The following is a 20,338-nucleotide window of genomic DNA, read 5'->3' as shown; positions in this document are numbered from 1 at the left end:
TGGCTAAGGATGGAAACAAAGTGTAGAAGCAAAGTAAGAACAAGACTTTCTCTAGTTACAGAATTTGAAGACCTTATTTTCTCAGACTTGTCTATTTTGTTTATCCATTCCAGTTATTTTTAAACTATCACCTAAGCCATACATAACACCTAATAAAGACCTTTAGCTCAATTAGGAATAGGTTGGTGTGATAGTAAGTGGCAGATGTGTTTGATCAACCTCGGCTCCTTTGGATGTCATTGAGATTGAGAGGAAAAGTGTGCTCACCGCACACTGGAGTGAGCGAAACCTGAGCGGAAAAATCAGAGTATTTTTGTCTTGACATATTTGTGAGGACCTACTTAGGGACGCTATTCCGAAGTTTTAGAACCGGACCTGCCACTGCATTTCATAGTTTTGTTCATTGCATGTATGTTTATTTGTAGATGATTTGATTATTATGCATATGTTAACTTAGGTTTTAAAATGAGTATTCTTTATTCCTTGCTAGTGAGAAGTATGAATATCTGAGATAAATTAAGGAAACATTACTGTTATTTCTTAGTCATTATAGTATAGATGAAGTTTGTGAGTATCTTCTCTGAAAACTCTCACGAGACTAAACTCGTCCACTAGGGTAAACCTAGGGGTTTAAAAGGCTTGTTGCACATGCTAAGTGTAATCGTGATTCTTACGAAAATGAGTTAGGATTTTTAATTTTTGTTATTAGTTAGATTTAGTTTTGCTTGAGGACTAGCAAAATGTAAGTTTGGGGGTATTTGATAAAGCATAAATATTACAAAGATTCACGCCAATTTTATATTAGTTAGTTCGTTTAATTTATTCGTTTGATTTAGTTAGTGTATTTTCGGTGATTTCACAGAGAATTGGACTTAACATGATTAAAAGTGTGGAAACTGTCAAGATTCAGGATGTCAGTACATGAGTTTCGTTCCTCTAGTTTGGTTTGCCTGACAGGGTGGTGCAGTTTAGTGGAGGTGCCCGAAACAGTATTGGTAAACTTTAGTTGGGCTTGTGAATATTGGGCTAAGGAAAGAATAGAAGACAAAAAGGAATTAAATGGAAATGGGCCCATGGCTTATGGGCTTAAGTAACTAGAAGCTATTCTCTCTCACTCACGTGCCTTACAAAAAGCCATAACATTCATGTCCACCCGAGAAGTACCATGGCAGCCCTTAGTTCCTTCTCCAGTTTCAAATTCATGCCATCGCGAACAAAATCCCGAAAAACCCCGCCGATTTTATCCGGACCAAAGGAGAACCTTTCCAAAGACAAAAAGAGGCTGCCGATCCCATACCAAAAGGAAGGAGTTTCCTTTTGAGGAGGACGCTCGCGAATAAGGGCAGAACACAGCAATGAAAGGGGCATCTCTTGGGGAAGAAGTGGGCGTAACGAGGAAAAACAAGTGGAGGTCGTCTCTTGGCTGGAAGCGTGGCAGAACAAGAAACAAGTGGAGGTCGTCGGTTGGCTGGAAAAACGCAGAACACAGCAGTGAAGAGAGGCTCTTGGTTGGTACTGGAACGCAAGGGAAGCAGAGAATAGCGTGCGTCTCTTGGCTGAAAGTGGGGGAGAGACAGCAGCAAGGGGCTGGAGAATCTGGTACGCAAAGGAAAAATCAGAAAAGCCAGAACACCGAACCCAGACTCGCAACAGTATCGGTTTTGTTAATGGCTTTATTTTCTTTTGATATCGCTGTTTCTGCTGCATTATTTCCCATGTGTAACTAAATTATTTCTAGGGCGTAGATGAAACCTTAGATCGATATAGATGTTTGATATTTGATATTTGGTATTCCTGAATTGTTTTAATGATTTAATTCTTCTTTGAACTCGTGATTAATATTACTATTATTTCTTTCACCGTTTCTGTGATGCATTTTCGGTAGTTTGAATAGAAGATTATTAATCAAGCTTGGAATAATTGTTAGTATTAAATCGTTTGATTGTTTGTGCTGTAAGAAGACAAATAATGCTTTGGGTTTGATCTTTAGCTGAGTCAGAAGATAATTTTCTGAAGAAAGTACAACAAGAATTGTAACGATAATATCATTGAGAAAGCAATTGATTATCATCGATTGCTTCTCAGAAATATATAACTGGAATACCAAAGGTTAAGTTGATAGTGTCTATAAAGTTTTAAGGTGGATTCGATAGTCCTAGAATTCTCTCCACTTAGCAGACCCCTAACATTTAGTTTATTCATTTCTTAGATCGTAGTTAAATAAAATAGATTTAGTAGTAATTAATTCCAAATTTCTATAAAACAACATTGTCGAATTAGGATAAGTAATATTTTAGTATTCAATTGTCCCTAAACAGCAATCCCTGTGGGATCGACCTCGTTCTTGCGCACCTATTTCGATAGACCTCGTGCGCTTGCGAGTATTAGTATAAGTAAAATAAGAATTAATTAGCCTGTTTATTTAGGCTGGTTTATTTCCTATCAGCTATTTATATAATATTTTTTTGGTGTGTGGTAACACCTAATACCACAGGGATCTGGATTATATTTTAATTATTTTTAGGACACATTGCGTAATTAGGATTAGTGTTTCATAGTGTACTTTTGATAGTGAGTGTTGGTCTCACTTTGCATAGTGTATGCATGATTTCAAAGACCAAGTTTGTTATATATGTAATTGTAAAAGTTATGTTGGAAAGAGCCCTACCAATGAACGAGTTAGAAGCTTTGTTGATGCTGAAATTGCCATATATTGCCATTGCCACTACCTACATGGGTTGACTGCAACCCTATTGAGCTATACACCTTACTGTAGGTTACCTCCAAGGTTTGGAATACACACTGAGGCTTAAGAGTTATATTAGTTTAGCACCTTAAGGCTTATATGTTTGTATATATTTTCTTACTTTTTATTTAATATTCTTTTTGTTACTAATTAACCACATATAACTTTTTAAAAAGATTAGAAACTCCTTATAATGTCATGTTTTGTGCATCAAAACACCTCATTCTCTTAGAAACCAAAATATTCCATCAACAATCCCATTTTTTTCTTTAAGCCTCAAGCACCTTTGAGATTTGACTCAAGCTTCACAGAGGCAGATAGCCTTGAGGCTTTCATGGGCTCCTAATGAAATGTTTCGCACTTAGGCCTTTGCATATGTAGATGGTATTGCTTACTATATATTCAAGATACATACCCAACACACCAAAAACCTTATCTTCTTTTACTAATTTTGCGCTAATTTTGAGTATTGTTAGTATTGTTGTTAATATATTAATTAATTCTATCTTTAACATTTTTCTTATAGAGATGTAGTATAATAATGTTATGATATATTGATATCCAGCAAGCCATGAGTCTATTACACCAAAGATTTGATTGCCTCCCTCTCACTTTAGTTTAAATATGTTTTTCCTAGCCTTCTTCAAACAAATTGCCCTTGCTCTATTTTGTCGTCTATCTCTCCTTCGAAAGCTACGGGAAGGACATCTAGGTAGAATTCTTCGATAAGTATTACATTCATTTTAGGATTTGGTTTTTGGTTGGAGACGAGTATGCTAGGTGTGGCGACACCATATGGCACATGCTAACTTTTTCATTTTGAATGTCAACTGTGGTATGCCTTATAATTAATGCACATTTCCTATCAAAAAGATGTTGCATAAGTGATGGCATATCAATATGTTAGGATTTGGATTGTCATCTATATCTATTTAAGATTCTATTTCAAAATTGTCAATTGGATGTCAACTGTGGTATGCCTTATAATTAATGCACATTTCCTATCAAAAAGATGTTGCATAAGTGATGGCATAGCAATATGTTAGGATTTGGATTGTCATCTATATCTATTTAATATTCTATTTCAAAATTGTCAATTGGAAGCCCATATCAGGTCTATAACTGGGTATCCGACTATCACATTAGATAGTCCCACTACTTGATCTTCCCCAAAGGGATGTGCATGCATGATTCAATGAAAGCATATGTATAGGGGGGTGTTAATGTAGCCTAAACCCTATATATATTTTAAAGTTGTATTGTCCTTACATTTTCAGAGAAAGGAAACTAGAAATACAATTTCACTCAAGTATTTATGAAGTAAATTAAAGAATTTTCTTTTCGATATGTACATAATGTACTGAGGTATTATTGGTTTTTGGGGTCTAAATTCAGTTTTCAAATCGATATATAGTCGGAGAAATGAAACCGGAAAATACTTTTGGTAGTGTGGTTGTAGCTATGACCAAGAAACATGTCTAGGATATGGAGCTAATATTCATATCTCAAATTAGTCAAAATAGACATGATCGTTACAAAAGGAAAGGGAGGAGGCAATGGTGGAATCCTAATCTCACTAATTGAAGCCCAGCTCTTTATGGTGTTCTATCTTGATGGATGTTAGGAACAAATTTTTGATTCCCATGGAAGAACAAGGCTTCATTTCCCATGCAGAAGTATGAAGGAGCTGCTATTTGTATACATTTAAATGTGCATAACACTTCTGATATGATCCTTGAGATGTTTCTTATTATTCTTAAGCCATTGCCATGGTTGGTGAGCTTGGAATTTGGGTGAAGTTAGAATTTCAGTTTATGGGCATGTTGTACTGATTGCTTATTCTTTTTATATTTGCATGAATAACTTTCTATTTGGCTTATTATCTTTGGTAAATGATTGGTTTTTATATCTTTAATATATGTCTACAAGGTATTGACATTTGATCTACACTATTTAAGTATAATGTACTAAAGTGCTAAAGTACTAGATGGGAGTTCTCCAGATTTGACATATGAAGGAAAATGGTCAATTCTATGTGTACAATGAGCAGAACGATGTTTCCTTGTTTGATGGTTTTATAACCTATTGTGCTCACACAATATTCACCGGAAACTTACTTGCAGAAATGGAGGGTTTACCTTTCAATACTACCTTTGCTTGGCTGAATTTCCAAATGTCTTTCTCTGTTGTGTTCAACCTAACAAGTACACAATTTTTGTTGTATATTATGTTTTCTTTTTTGCAGTTGGTAGGGCACTCTGTGTATTCCATTTTTTACTTTAATTTGTTTTTGTTGTAGGTAAATGAGTATTAGTATTGCAAAACTTCAAGATTCATGGTTCTCTTTTCCTATGTGACTTAATGTGCAATTATACTTATATTCGGTTAATGGAAGCTGCTATTGAAGAGTAATACTTTAAGACAAATGATAAGGATGCAGTAGGCATCATGGACATGGAGCTTAAGGAGAGGCAAAGAACAAGGAAATGGTTAGTCATTGCAACAACAAACTTTCCTTGAGAAAGACAGTGGAGAATACAATTGAACTACCAGATTAGGCTGCTAGCCTGCACAACAAGGTGTAGCAGTCGGGTTCAGAGACTTATTATTTACACATCTACAAAGGTTTGTACTTATCCAATCGTTTAAGCGAGGAGAAGATTTTCATTACTCCTTTTTATTTACTGCCATTATTTTTTATTTTTAAAATACTATTTCTTTCTTTATTGAGATGTAAACTTCTTCATTAATCCAAGACAAATCTTTTCCATCATCCGTTGCTAACAAATAAAACAAATCCTTGGTGCTTTGGTTTACATGACGAAAATAAAGCTAATTCTTAACTTGATTATGGATAACTATTGGACTTTAATTTTTGTTTGAATAAATTTTGTAATACAATAATTTTCTTGAGTGGAGAGTTGGAGGCAATTAGCACAATTTCATAAAATGCATGGTGAGACAAAGTTGTTACAAGGAGGCAATGACTTGCTTACTAGCATAAATTGGTTTGTAAAACAATCGGTAAGTCCTCTTCTTTTGTACTTATCCAATGAAAAAATCAACTCTTTTCAAGCATATGCATATATTTTTGTTCAAAAAATCGACAAAAAGCAACATCTAGAGGATATGGTTATATACATGGTAGCAATCACTTTTAGTAGTTTAGACTTTTGAGACACATAAGTAACAGAGACATTTTCTTTTTTTCTTGAAACAAACTAGATGAGCTAAATTTTATTAGTTTACGACAAAAATGAGGATTATACTTATGTAACTTCCTGATATCTAAGCTTTTACTGTAGAGTCGACCGGTCAACTGTAATTTCACTCAATGCTTATACAATTTTGTGAATTGACATGTGCTGGTAATTAAACCAAAATATTTTGGTAATTAAACCAAAATATATAATTACAGTTGATCCATGCAACATAGAATACTAAATTTGTATATGAATTGCCACTCGATCATAACAGTTGAATTTTGAAGTGTCTTAGTTACCTAGAGTTTTAGATGTTAGAGTAAAAAATAGTTCATTACCTTCTCCACAATGAGGAGATGTAAACCTTTTTAAAAAAAGCCTTTTGAAAAAAAAAAGAAAAGAACAAAAGACATGATTTCTATTGTTTACATACATACGACAAACAGACTTCCATAGATTAATAGTATATGTTGTGAATTAGTTAGGAGTTAGGACTTCCTCTTCTGTTTGATTTATGTTAGGTATGAATTTAATAGCTATTCATGGCAAGAGGATGGTTGAAAAGTCTGTGAAATTACATGAGTAATTGGTGATCAGTTCACAATAACCGAAACAATTGGTGTAGCTAATAGTGATTCTCTAAAAGTGAAAGCACGTTGCCTACTCTTTCTTGCTAGATATTGTTTTAGCCTTTTAGGGTCTATTTTTAATGCCTTTTTCTAGATTTGAGATGATGAGGTAGTTGTGTCATTAGTTGTTGCAGATTTCTTCATGCTACCATCGAATGACAACGTTACTTACTTCATAATTGGCCATACTCCATCGAAGGTTCGATATTTTATTTGTCCCCTTCAGTATCAATACAGATGTGGGTTTAAAGCTTTTCGATATATGAATATTGCTCATGTGAGGTACCTTCTTAGTTTTTCCTAATCTCCATTTTATTTAAAAATAGAAGGGCTTTATTTGTGTTCTATGTAGAGCAACATTGACAATCAATCATCTCTAAGAAACATGTGCTCTTATTCGTATGTTATGCTTTGAATATGGATTACATGGACATCCCTCCTGGAGCTCGATGACAATGTCAAAAACTGACTTTAGAAGCATATCATATCTGATTAATTTACTTTATCTACTTCCAGTGCATCTCCATGTATGCCATAATTCACTTCATTAGTGTTTAAAATACTAATTTTTGTGCAGCAATGTGATATTTACATTACATTGGTTGGTCATGGAACATGTTCCTTAATGATCCTAGCTTTCATTAACATGTATAGTGGGAGTGCTATAAGCATACAACTCCAATACAGAAACATACTGTAGGGAACAAGAATGGGCAAAAAGATGTTAGATGGAAGTTAGGCAAGTGACTTATATTGGATGAGCACCAATAGCTAAGTTGAAAGTCACTTCTCTAGAGATCCTGATTATCCTTGCATATGTGAATTATTGTGTGTGTGTTTTTTTTTTTTTTTTTTTACTTTTTAGCTATTTTATTGGTAAGCTAATGTACTATGAGTATTAGGATAATGCAAAAAACTTCTTTTTCATGTGATGCTTTCTTAAGCATATGGGCCTATTTAAAAACAATCATGTAGCAAGTCCGTCAGAAGGAAATTAGAAACATACCCAATACTTATTAGTATCTGCGAATTATTTTTGAACTAGGAAGCCTACGAATCATTTTTTTTTTCATTTTTGCTTGCGCATTATCAATTTGTCGATATAGTCATATGAATGGATGGATGTTTGATACGGTCCCATGGCAAATCTTTAAACGAATCTTTGTAGTACAAGTTGTGAGTTGCCTTTTGATTTTTCATTAAGCTTGTAAAACTTAAATTTGGAAAAATATGTCGGTAACTATATCATGACAATATCATGCATAATGCTTACTTTTGGGAAAAAAAATGACTCTTAGGTTGTCCTTTCTACAGACTACTGTTGGATGGCTAAGAAGGTGATATTTAAGAAATGACTTCCCGGGAAGTTTTTTCCATGTGAAGGGTACTCAAAAGGTAGCAAGATGTGCAACACTGGAAGAAAGCATAATACTGTGAAAGATAAGAGATTGTTCGCCACAGTACTGTAGAGACTCATTTAATCATGGAGCATACTAAGAACTACAGTGTGTTATAAGCTTTTAAGGCCATAAAATGCTTAGAGAAGAGAAGCATGTAGCAGAATATTGTCTCATGGGTAAGCAAGCTATGCTTTCTTTATAGTATTCATATGGTTTTTTCTTTTTCTAAATAATGTTGTGCAAGTAATTTCATAGAGTCAACATAAGCGAATTTGGTGAAGTTGATTTAAAGGAGAGAGAGACCCCGAGGACACCCCGAAAACAATTTACATTATATTTTCTCAAGCTTAGTATTGTGCACAAGTAGTAACCAATTTACCCATTTAACCGAAGAAGATGACTTACTATTTTGGTTTTTTATAACATTTGGCTTGCATAGTTTTATCTAATCAATGTTATTTAGATGGTGCAGAGTTAAATGGACCCAAATAAACTACCTGCAATATAAAAGAATTTTTGGGTTGTTCTACTTCACACTATTTATGAGTGTATGGCTTTCTTTTATTAGAAAACGATACGAAAATTGATTTACTCATCCCCAAGTAAACTTATTGAAATTTTGCTATTTTTTAAAGGAGATTATTGAGACAGAGCGTCTAATTAGTTCTCCAATCAGGCTTAAATGCAATTTTTATTGGAGTCCTCAATCCTATGATACAATCTCATAATCCTCATTTATTTGTTTATAGAACTATAGAATTATATGCTGATTTCATGAGGTAATATGGTCAATGTTGATTTCAAGTGAATACATTCATGAAGCTTGGTTCTCTCATTCATAGATTACTTCATAGTATAAACAATAATGTGCAATTGTTTTTTTTTCACATTGGTGCCTTTGTGACTCTTTGTCGGTATCATTGTTGTAGTGAAATGCTCTTCAAGATAATGAGTTGGAAAACTGATTTATAGTCGTGATCTAGCAAAGAGACTGAGGTTTAGTAGGAACTTTACTTTTTAATAGTCAAAATTAAAGCTGTTGATTGGAGGGACACTTTAACTTTGCTTATGTCTACTATTGATCCTCTTGGTCGTTGTTTATAAGTACCATAACATCTGCAGTACCAAAATTAAATAATATTATTAAGCGTTAGTAGTAGCAGCTATTTTAGAGTGCCAAAATATGTGTACTTGATATTGTGATCAATAATTATTGGTTGCGTTGTTGTCACTTCAGAAAGTTTGCAAAAATTGTATTCTTAGTTTATTTATGTGAGTGAATATTTTGTTGACAGGTTGATGTTTAATTTGTAGGAGTTAATTGTTGATTATAGAAAGCATGTTACGGAGCTAGGAGATGCTCTCTTTGAAATATTGTGAGAGGTTATAAGGTTGAAACAAGATTCGAAAAAACTGGAATGGGCTCAGTCCTGTGTCTTGGCATCTAACTACTACCCAACATACCTACAACAAGAACTAACTTTAGGTGCAACAAAAGTATAAAGATCCCGCATTCCTTAATCTCCTTTTCAAATGAAACATCAAGCCACCAAGTTCTTCATCAAGATCACTATTTTAATTTGATGTCAAACTATTTCAGAATTTATCATTGGTGATTTTCTCTAGCTATACTATCTGTATGGCTCAATACAGATTTTATGGGTCAATATTGTTTAATGAGAGAGTATTCTTTTTGCACTTCGAGTTGGTAGATTGAGAATTTAGAACTATGTAAGGTGTTAGAATTATACAAGAGACTTGAAGCTTCTGTCATGCAAATGTCCATTGGAGGAGCTAAAATGAATTAAAAGTCGAGGACAACATGGAGATGGAATTATCAAGATGTACTCAATATTTAGAGCAAACATATATGTCTACTTGATATCACTATATCTTCTTCTCTATTATTAGTTGGTAACTCAACTATTTTAATTAGATATATATCTAGCTTTAAAACAGTAACCATTTTAATGTTGGTCGAAAGGGGGAATCTTTAATCTTGATTTGTCCCTTTTGGGTTAACTAAAAATGAGCTTATGCCATATTAAGGATTCCAAAAGTAACCCTAAAACAAGAAGTGCAACAACACATTCGACAAGTGGTATAATTTGGCAATACATGTTCTTCTCTCTAAAATCATTTGTGTTTGCCCAAAAAACATTATGTCTTCAGACGTCCTATTCTTTCCCCAAGCAATCATAAAGACCAACATTTAAATAAAAGGTCCAAACTAATTTTAAAGCCCGATACACTTGAATAATAGGCTTGAACTTTTTCTTTTAAAACATTGAGTACTTAATCAGTTCATCATCAAAATAATAGCACAATATACACTTATAATAGCCTGGAGCAAATCAACTATTAATATAGTAAGCCGGCCACAGCCGGCATATTGGCTTGTATGGAATAGTTTTTGTCGAAGAAAGTAAGAAACGGTGTGGAAAAACGAAAACAGTCAACGTGTTTTTTTTTTGGATCTATTGGTCTTGGGCCATAAGCCCATAAATAGAGAGTTTTTCTTTCAGCCCAACAAAACGGTTTCTTCTTTTGGTCCCAAGACAACTTGATTCAATAGGGAAAGGTAGAGAGAACTGACCAATGACCGTTTACCGTTCAATATATATATCAACAAAAACATTCAGGCCAGTTTTAGCTATTTGTGAGAATAATGTGATTAGTAGTAAACATATTATTGTTCGATCGTCTCCTAAGCTACATACACATAACTTTAAACAAACATTGGCAAGTTGTTCAGTGATGTTATAAATTCTCTTGATTGAGGCTAAAAAAGGGGTTGTCTTGTTTAATAGGAATTATAATCATTTACAAATTATTTCCAGCTCAGTTGTTTATATACATACTGGCGACTAATTTAAGCCTAAGTTAGGGGTGCAAATGGATAGGTTCGGATTTGGATATGTCTGTCACTACACCAAATGGGCCAAAATAAAACAGTTGTAATCGAACATAAACGACGGTTAATGGCCCTTGTAATAAAACATGTGCCAATAGCCATCATTGTCTAACTCAATAGTTGTTGTACTCTTAGATTAGAATTTGGAGCTTTGGCATGCTCATTCCCGCTCTACTATTTCGCGAAAAATTACACTTCACACTAAATTTCAGCTGGTGAATAACCAAAATAATTTGAAAACCCTAAAATATAACCAGAGAGAGAGAGAGAGAATACTTTTTTTTTTGCTAGAGAGAGAGAATACACCTTCGTCAATACTACTACTTCTTTCGGCTCATTCTTAAATAGGGTGAAAGAGAAAATAGAAAGTAAGGGTCATTCATTGTTGTTTCCATCTCTTAGTTCAAGTAATTCTTCATATTTCAATTCTTCTATCTATTTTTCCCATCAGTTCTTCTATTAGTCGAAAAATTTAATTTGTTGCTGTTATATTAACCAATTGCATTTTTTTTTTCAAAAAGGTTGATTTTTTCCTCAAAGATTACGAATTTAATGTTTAATTTGCTCAAACAAAATTGTAAGCCGTAGTAATGCACACAACTAAATCACCTTTGTTACTTCTAGGTATTAACCTTTCAATGTCCTCTTAAGTTAATTTTTAGGGAGTTAGATACTTGGATGTAGAGACTTGAGCTATTTGGAGCGAGACTTGAGCTGTTCATAATCATAATCAATAATCAATAATGGATGGTAATAATTGGAGACCTACTCCTCAACCTAAACCAACTATGGTTGAAACTCCTAATTGGCGTACTACATTACAACCTGATTCTCGTCATCGTATTGGTAACAAGATGTATGCTTCTCTATTATTTTTAACTATTTGCTATTCCGATTGTCTTGTTTTGTGAAATTTGAATGGTAGAAATGAGAAACAATGAGTAAAGTTTTGAACTTGTGGAAGAATAAGTGTTGTATGAAGTTAGTTGAAGTATATAAGAAATGGGATTTAGTTAGGATAATTGAGTTTTATTGCTTGATGCCTTGATCGTTATAGTTGAAATGATTGTGGGGTTTTTATTTGTTAGCTTATATATAATGATCATGTTTAGTTTATAGGAAGCTTATTTACATTCCGAACTGCGATTGGAATTTAATTAAGTAGTAATCGGAGTTAAGCTTATTCTAGTGAGTTTTGTAGCATATATGGTTTGTGAGAGTACTGTATGAATCCTTGAGGATAAACATATTGTTGAGGATAGTTTGTGCTTGTCTATTTATATACTTGGAGCCTGCACAAGTTCATTCCCGCTCTACAATTTCGTGAACAATTAGACTCGTGTTAAATTTCTGCTAGGGCAAAATAGCAAATAACCGAAACTTTTGAGAGCCCTAAAACATAATAGACTAATTCATCACCCGAAACAGATAGTGAGTGTGTGTGAGAGAGAGAGGGAATTATTGCTTTCAATTGTTGTTTCATTCTTAAACATCGACACAGAAACAAAACCGAAAAATTGAGAGAACCAAAAAGCAAAGAGGAAGAAACCTAGAAAGCAAACATAACCTTTGCAAAAAAAAAGAAGGGAAAACAATGGGTTTCACGCACAATATTGGGTCTTATGGTAAGTTCATCATTATCATGTATTTTCTCTTAAGAATTTTAACTTCTCTGAAAATACTTGTAACAATTTGATGCAGGTGAACCGTTTAAAGTTTGAGGGATTCCTCACTTTTAAAGCTATTTCTGTCGCAATCAACAGCTTGGTTCAGGTAATTGTTTACTCTCTTGCGTCAATTCTTTTTGGTATCAATTCTACAGTTTTCAATTATTCTTTTTATTTTTCATATCAGTTCTCCGGATTTCTACGTTTAGCTAGCTCGGTCATCTAATTAACATGTACTTTACTTACGACGTATTTTGATATTAATTCTTTGATTAGTTAGCAAAGCCATTAGATGAAGAAGGAATTCTGAGTGAAACCAATATATTGACTTAACCTCGAATGACTACAATGATCTCTCTATATACTAGAGAGTAGATACTTGATGCGTTAATTACACTGTTACTTAGACTTGATGCGTTAATTTCACTGTTACTTATTATTTTAGAATCCCTAAGTGAAAGCAGTTAGTATGTTAGAACATTTTAGCTGTAATCACTACTGCACAAAAGACTATAGATAACACTCAAAAAAATGCTATCAAATATACTCGATAGCGTTTTTCAAAACGCTATCTATCGCCATGCTATGCTTTGTAAGATAGTGTTTGTATCCAAAACGCTATAAAAATGATAGCATTTGTGTTTGAAAACGCTATGAAAATGATAGCGCTTTTTATAGAGTTTGTTAAGAATGCAATAAATTTCATAGCGTTTCTGCCTCAAAACGATAGCAATTCTTTCATGCTATTAAACTTCTATAGCGTTAGGAAAATGCTATTGCTTTTGTTAATATAAAATTAGAAAATTCAAATGTATATTAAATTAGTGAATGAAAAAAGAATTGGATCCAGATGGATTCGAAGCATCAACCTCTCAATTATTTGAGCGCTCTTCCATTTTGAGCTTATCGATCCATTGTATCACACAAAATCTCATTATACTTGATGAAACTTAGGAATGCATAATATCAATATAAAGAAGCGAAAATCCTTTATATGCAAACATTAAGGTCCCAACTAAGTCAATACTAGCCATATCGTCTTTAAACAGAGCCATTAGAGAACAATTAAGTAGAAGATTTTAAGAAAATGAATGGTATAACTAAGTAAATTACTTGGACTGTAAATCAAGCAACATACACATTTAAACAACACACTTATCATTATCAAAAAAACTCTTGCCAACAATTCACTAACTTTACAATGAGTCAAAGAAAAACCATCAGAAGTAACTCTTTCCCATAATTACGACTTCCTTCCCAAAAACTATCCTTTGAACCTAAGAATGGTTAAGTGAACGACAACAGTGAGCAAGCTTCTAGCTGCCTACACAAGACCAAGTTTTGTGAAAATGGTCTATTAGTCACTCTAAGAGCACAAATCAACAAGACGGAAATGTGTAGAATAAGCCTGGATACCAACATTCAGTACTATATAGTATCTACAAATAAAAGTACAACAAAATTTGGAAAAATAATATCAGGAGGAGTAAAACTAACATTCAAAATTTGGTGTAAGGGAGCCTCAAAACAGAACTTCAAATTCATTTGCCACTAGTTTATATTTTGGTACTTGGCTATTTGCTCAACAATAAACTGACATAAGTTATTAATTTAGTTAAGAAAAGTTCAAGTACGAGATCACCTATGATATGGTAGCAGCTACAATGTATTGTTCTTGAGCACTGTAATCAAGAAAAATGATGTTATCCTACAAGAAGAACATGAAAATAATGGAATGACAAAAAAACTGAAAGAAAAACTTGTAATAACAAGAAGAAATAGCATGAAAAAATAGAAAAAAAGCAACGTAGATTAATATTGAGTCTAAAGATAAAGCTAAACGACAACATGGAAGAAACCTTAACTACTTCTTATATCTTACTTGTTTAATCATCTTCCACTTATGTGTGGCTGTTTCTTTGAATATGCCCAAATTTGTAGCACTAGGATGCGACACGCAACTATTAGTAGATGAATCCAAGCAAAAGTAGTAAACAACAGCTAAAAAAAAACAGTTCACAACTTCGTGAAGTTCACTAACTTTATTAGTATATACCATGGGCATGGACATGTTTCAGAACTATATTTTAATATAAATTACAAAAAAAAAATGATAAAACTTGGGTAGTTAAGCTTATAAAGCTAAAGGTCTTCCACTGGTCTACTTGTTAAGTACTTAACTAGAGAAGTAATCCAAGGGCATACCAAAGTGGGTTAGTACCAGCTGGATTCTCACTTATGATAAATGAAACCAACAAAGGTACATATTCTTATGTAAAAGTTACAAAATAGAGGAAAGAGAATCATGGAAAACATAGTAAAGAGAAAACTAAACTAACAAGTCATGTAAAACAAAGACAATCACCAAGTTCTCTTATGTGTCCTCCTAGTTGATAAGCTCCTTATTGCTCTTCAATATATTTCCTAGCTGATTGATAAATGTCCTTAACTTATAACTAGCAATTGTGGTTAATGAAAAAATTGACCCCTAAGACAACCCTTGAAATTCACTATATTCTATCTATGTTCTAGCAAATGACCAACAAAACCAAGTAAACAACAGCCCAAAAGTAATTTTTCCTTTGTCTAATAACAACCTAATCATTGTCGTACAAAGGCAATTGTCTTGTAAGTGTATCACCAGACCAAAACAATTATTTAGAACCTAGGCAAACCAAGTAAAGCTTCACATATGATACATGCAAGCTACAATCCCAAATTCAACATGAGCAATTGACTAGTTAAAGTCCTACACAATCCATCAAGTGAATCCTATGTTAGGATTTGATCCATGGACAACCTCATCACTACCTTTCGGAATACACAATCAACTAAGAAAAAGAAATACTACTAAGGACTTGTACTATGAATTCACAACTTGCATGGCCATGCTTAGTTTTTTTTTTTTTTTTTTTTTTTTTTTTTTTTTTTTTCCGATAACCACCATCGTAACATGGCCATACTTAGTCAACACCTACAATGAGGAGGCTTTGTGCATGCCTTGATACACATTTGTTTAACTAAAAAGGTAACCAAGCTTAAAGAATGACTAGTTGAATCAACATCCAAGGAATTAAAATTCAAGGGAAAAAAATGAGAAGTGAAGGTGAAAATACCTTGTGAAATGTGAAACAACATTGACAAGCAGCAACATTTTGGGTCACACACAATTCTTCTTTTGTATCCTAAAATTAAACTAAAATGTTAGAAATATAGTACTGTGAACTTCATTTAAACCCATCTTCTACATCTAAACTACTTCCATTGAAACAAAAATATAATTCATTGTTGCACAAGACCATATGAAAGTTACAAGTGTTCCGGTAAAAGAATAGAAAATAATTTTAAATAAAAGAATTTCACACCCATGAAAATAGCATTTTCATTGATACAAGGATGTGTAGACAAGAAGGATGTATAATGTGTTGCAGCACCCTATCTATAGAAACAATGCATAATTCCTAGACAGAAGAGAAGACTGACTCTTGATACATATTGTTTGCTTAACAAAAAAATAGTTTTGAAGCAAAGACAAGTTAAGAAAAATACAGAGAAGAAATTCAATCAAGTATTTTGCAAAGTCAAGTAGGTACATCATTCCCATAGACATTTACAACCTTCCTTTGGCAGGACCTATGAAGAAGCGACAAAAGCAAAGCCTAACTTGCAAGAGAAAAAAATACACAAGTGGGTAGCTAAGAGTATAAGCTATTAGTAAACTTTGATCCAAAAGATTTCATACCCAGAAAAGACAACTCTAAGAAATAGATGTCTTGACATGTTACCAGCACTCAAAAACAATGACTTACAATGAGCTGATCAAATAAGCCTTTCAATTTACTCTGAAGCTTGTGGGATTATCTTTCACCTAGTCAAAGCAGTTACACATATTCAACTGTAGCTAATTATGTGCCACATGATTCTTTTGTAGTAGGTTCGATGTTGTTATGCATATCCTGATTACTGTTCAATATAAAAAATCAAGAGATGAACCAATGGTGAATGAATGGAATTGATTGGTATCATATTTATCAAAAAGTATTAGAAGGGGTCTCATGTTTCGAATTTTGGGTGAGGCCTGAAAATATAATACAAAAGTGAGACACTCATGTTTACAAAATACAGGTAGTCCGACTTGCACTATACTTGGAAAATAATAGAACACATATGTAACCTAACTCAGTTCACTGAATAATATAAGTCTGCACTCTGTAGTACCCACCCAATGACCCAAATTCAAAGCAAGTTCTAATGTGATAAAAGTGAACGAAGATCAATGGTATATTGGGTTCTCAACTATAAGGGGACTTCATTACCTTTGAGCTCAAAAGGAGATCAAAGATTTCAGAAATGAAGACCAGAAACTCTTTCTATCACACTGCCATAATTGACAATGGCTAATGCTAATCTTTGTGTGACCACATTTTGTGACCCTATTACATGCTACCAAGGTTGTAAATGGCCTGCAATGACATGTTAAGAGGCTAGAAATGGCCTGGGGTGGCATGGGGAACGGCCTGCAGCAGCCAAATGGATGGCCTCAGTAGCGACCTAAGACTTAGTTTATGTTAAATATGAAGGTTGGGTATATTTTGTACCATTCTAGAATTACCAATTGGAACCATACAAACTTTTGTAGCCTGTGCCATTATCAAGTGGGACCTAGGACTTGGGTTATGTTTATCCGAAGTAGCTTAAGTTTAGGTGGAACCCCATTATTATCATATCTTAAGTTGCAGAGCTACACTTCCATTGGGTTCAGTTCTTGCATTGCTTGCTTGTTTCGGTTCATATAGATGTAGACTCTATAATTAATTGTTCATCAAAGGCTTTGAGATTAGTTCTAAAGTTCCCTGCCTATACCGTATGGGACCTCAATGACCTTAAAACTCCTATTAACTTGCAACATTGTGCTCTCATTATTTTACTGAATTTTAGTTCTCATTTCTTGTTCTAGTATTCTCATTATGGTTGATATAGCATTAAAGTTTATTTTGGCATTGCGCGCGCAGTTGCTAGCTTGAACTTATGTTTACTGCTAATATTGTATATACAAGTTTATTCTCATTCTTTTGTATAGTAGGAATGTCTTCAATACCCCCAAACAGGGCATGGATGAAAGCACCTCAAGCTTCTACAGAATATCTTGAGGGTGTCAGATCCTTCCTCGAATTTGCTCAAAACAAACCAGGAAACGATGGATGGTACTGATGTCCATGTGTAGCCTGTCGTAATGTTAATGGGAAAAATACTATTTTGGATGTCACTGACCATATAATCCGTCTTGGTTTTGATGAGACATATACAACGTGGACTTTTCATGGCGAACCATTGCCCACTAGTGGTCTTAGAAAGGGGATTCCTAGCACTTCTTCAAGTGCAGCACCTAGGATGGTTGATTTGGTTAACGATGCCCACATAGATCCCGAGTCATTAGATGATTGTATGAATGAACTTCGAGGTGGACGTGACGAACAAAATGAAGAAGATATACATGGCGATGGCTATTACAAAAAATTGAAGGAAGATGCAGTACAACCTTTATACCCTTCGTGTGAAAATGAATTAACGAAACTTTCCGTGACAATTGAGTTGATGAGTATGAAGGCTAGAAATAGATGGTCTGACAATAGTTTCACGGAGTTGCTCAAAATGTTAAAAACTATTTTGCCAAAGGAGAACACTATACATGTTGACACCTATACTGTGAAAACACTGATCAAATCTTTGGGTATGGACTATGAGGTGATCCATGCATGTCGTAATGATTGCATTCTATACTAGAAAGATGATGCGACTAGGGAGTTTTGTCCAGTGTGTAAGGCAAGCAGATGGAAGTCAATTGTTCTTAGGAATAAAGGGAACAAAATTCCATGGAAGGTGCTAAGGTACTTCCCACTAACACCAAGGTTGAAGAGATTGTACACAATACCATGGATTGCAAAGAAAATGAGGTGGCACATAGATTCGGTTGGAGATGCGGATTACATGCGCCATCCAGTTGATTCTTCTGCTTGGAAATCAGTTAACCGTAAGTGGCCTGAATTTTCAGGTGAGCCACACAATGTCTGGCTAGGACTTGCTACAGATGGATTTAATCCTTTTGGAATGAATAGTAATTATTATAGTTGTTGGCATGTCATGATGGTTCCCTATAATCTTCCTCCATCCTATTGCATGACCTGAGAGTTTACAATGTTAACACTGTTAATCCCCGGAAAAACTAGCCTAGGAGATGACATTGATGTGTATTTGCAACCATTGATTGAAGAGTTAACTAAATTATGGAGTGTTGGAAGTCTAACATACGATGCCTACACCAAGAAAACTTTTACTATGAAAGCTATTTTGCTATGGGCGATACATGATTTTCTAGCATTGGGTCATCTCTCAGGTTGTAGAATGGGTGGAAAATATGATTGTCTAGTTTGTAGTGTACACACCGACTCAATCAGACTATTACATGGGAAAAAGGAAGCTTACTTGGCAACTAGAAGATTCCTACCAGATGATCATGTGTTTAGGTACCAAAAATCACAATTTAATGGAAAAGAAGAGCATAGAACAAAGCCCAATCGCTTGACTGGTTCTGAGGTATTGAAATGGGTGGAAACATTTCCTACAAAGTATGGGAAATTAATCAAGAAAAGGAAGAGACCCACACACGACGATGATGGTTCATATGCATGGTCCAAGAGATCAAAATTATTTGACTTATCGTATTGGGAGGTAAGTTTAAATTAAATGTTTCGCATCACAAGTATAATATATTACAATATATAGGTATTTTAACATTTTCAGTTTTGTGTAAATGTAGGAGTTATTTATTCCACACAATGTGGACGTGATGCATACGGAAAAAAATGTTGTTGAACATCTCCTTGGGACAATCATGGGAACAACAGAGAAGAATAAAGACGGTCTTGCAGCTCGCCTAGATCTTAAAGAAATGAAGATAAGGAAGAATTTGTGGCCTATCGAAGAGAATGGCAAGATTTTCTTGCCTAAAGCTCCATTTGCTCTATCGAAATCAGAAAAACATATGGTATGTCAAACTCTAGTTGATCTAAAAGTTCCCAAAAGGTATAGTTCAAACTGGAAACATCATCTGAATATGGAGGATCTTCAACTCAAGAGCATGAATTGACATGATTACCACATCCTCATGCAATAATTGCTCCCAGTTTTACTAATGCATGCTTATAAAAAGCATAAGCCTTTGTGTGCTGCTATCTTGCAATTGTCGATATTCTTCAATGTCTTGTGCTCAAAAGTTATTCACCGTGAGACGCTCGAGGTCATGAAAAAACATGTTGTGGAAACTTTATATGTGTTTGAAAAGTACTTCCCTCCTTCATTTTTTGTTCCCATGATACACCTTGTTGTGCACTTGGCGAAGGAGGCACTAACTAATGGACCTGTTCCATTTTGATGGATGTACCATTTTGAGTAGTACATGATATATATTTATCTTATTTTACACTATTCATATATGAAATTATTGTGTGCCTCTGATTTATTTTATGTAATAGGATGATGAGAATATACAAAGGGAACATGATGAATAAGACACATGTAGAAGGGTGTATCGCGGAACGGTACATTATGGAAGAATCAGTAAGGTATTGCATGGAGTATATGCCTAAAGGGAGAAAAGGAAGTCATAAAAAAGGAAAGTTCATGGATGATGAAGCTGACCTCAATGGTAGGCCGAACCATAACCATGGGACAAAAGTCACTACTAATAAAAAGGGGAAAAGGTACATTTTATCCAATTTG

At 34.1% G+C, this 20,338-nt stretch overlaps 1 protein-coding gene across 1 annotated transcript; it reads left to right on the top strand.

Annotated features, from left to right (window-relative positions):
* Nucleotides 1–1,355: 1,355 nt before the first annotated feature.
* LOC147496164 (uncharacterized) lies at nucleotides 1,356–19,991 on the top strand. The gene is made up of 6 exons (XM_086560977.1): nucleotides 1,356–1,599; nucleotides 17,784–18,304; nucleotides 18,440–18,674; nucleotides 18,792–19,288; nucleotides 19,377–19,604; nucleotides 19,770–19,991. Exons 1-6 carry the CDS (start codon nucleotides 1,356–1,358, stop codon nucleotides 19,989–19,991), a joined length of 1,947 nt encoding a protein of 648 aa, XP_086417103.1.
* Nucleotides 19,992–20,338: the final 347 nt, after the last annotated feature.

The sequence above is a fragment of the Coptis chinensis genome, chromosome 5 (assembly GCF_015680905.1).
Source record: "Coptis chinensis isolate HL-2020 chromosome 5, ASM1568090v1, whole genome shotgun sequence".
In the NCBI taxonomy this organism is placed as follows: Eukaryota; Viridiplantae; Streptophyta; class Magnoliopsida; order Ranunculales; family Ranunculaceae; genus Coptis; species Coptis chinensis.
This window is presented reverse-complemented; position numbering and strand designations above follow the sequence as displayed.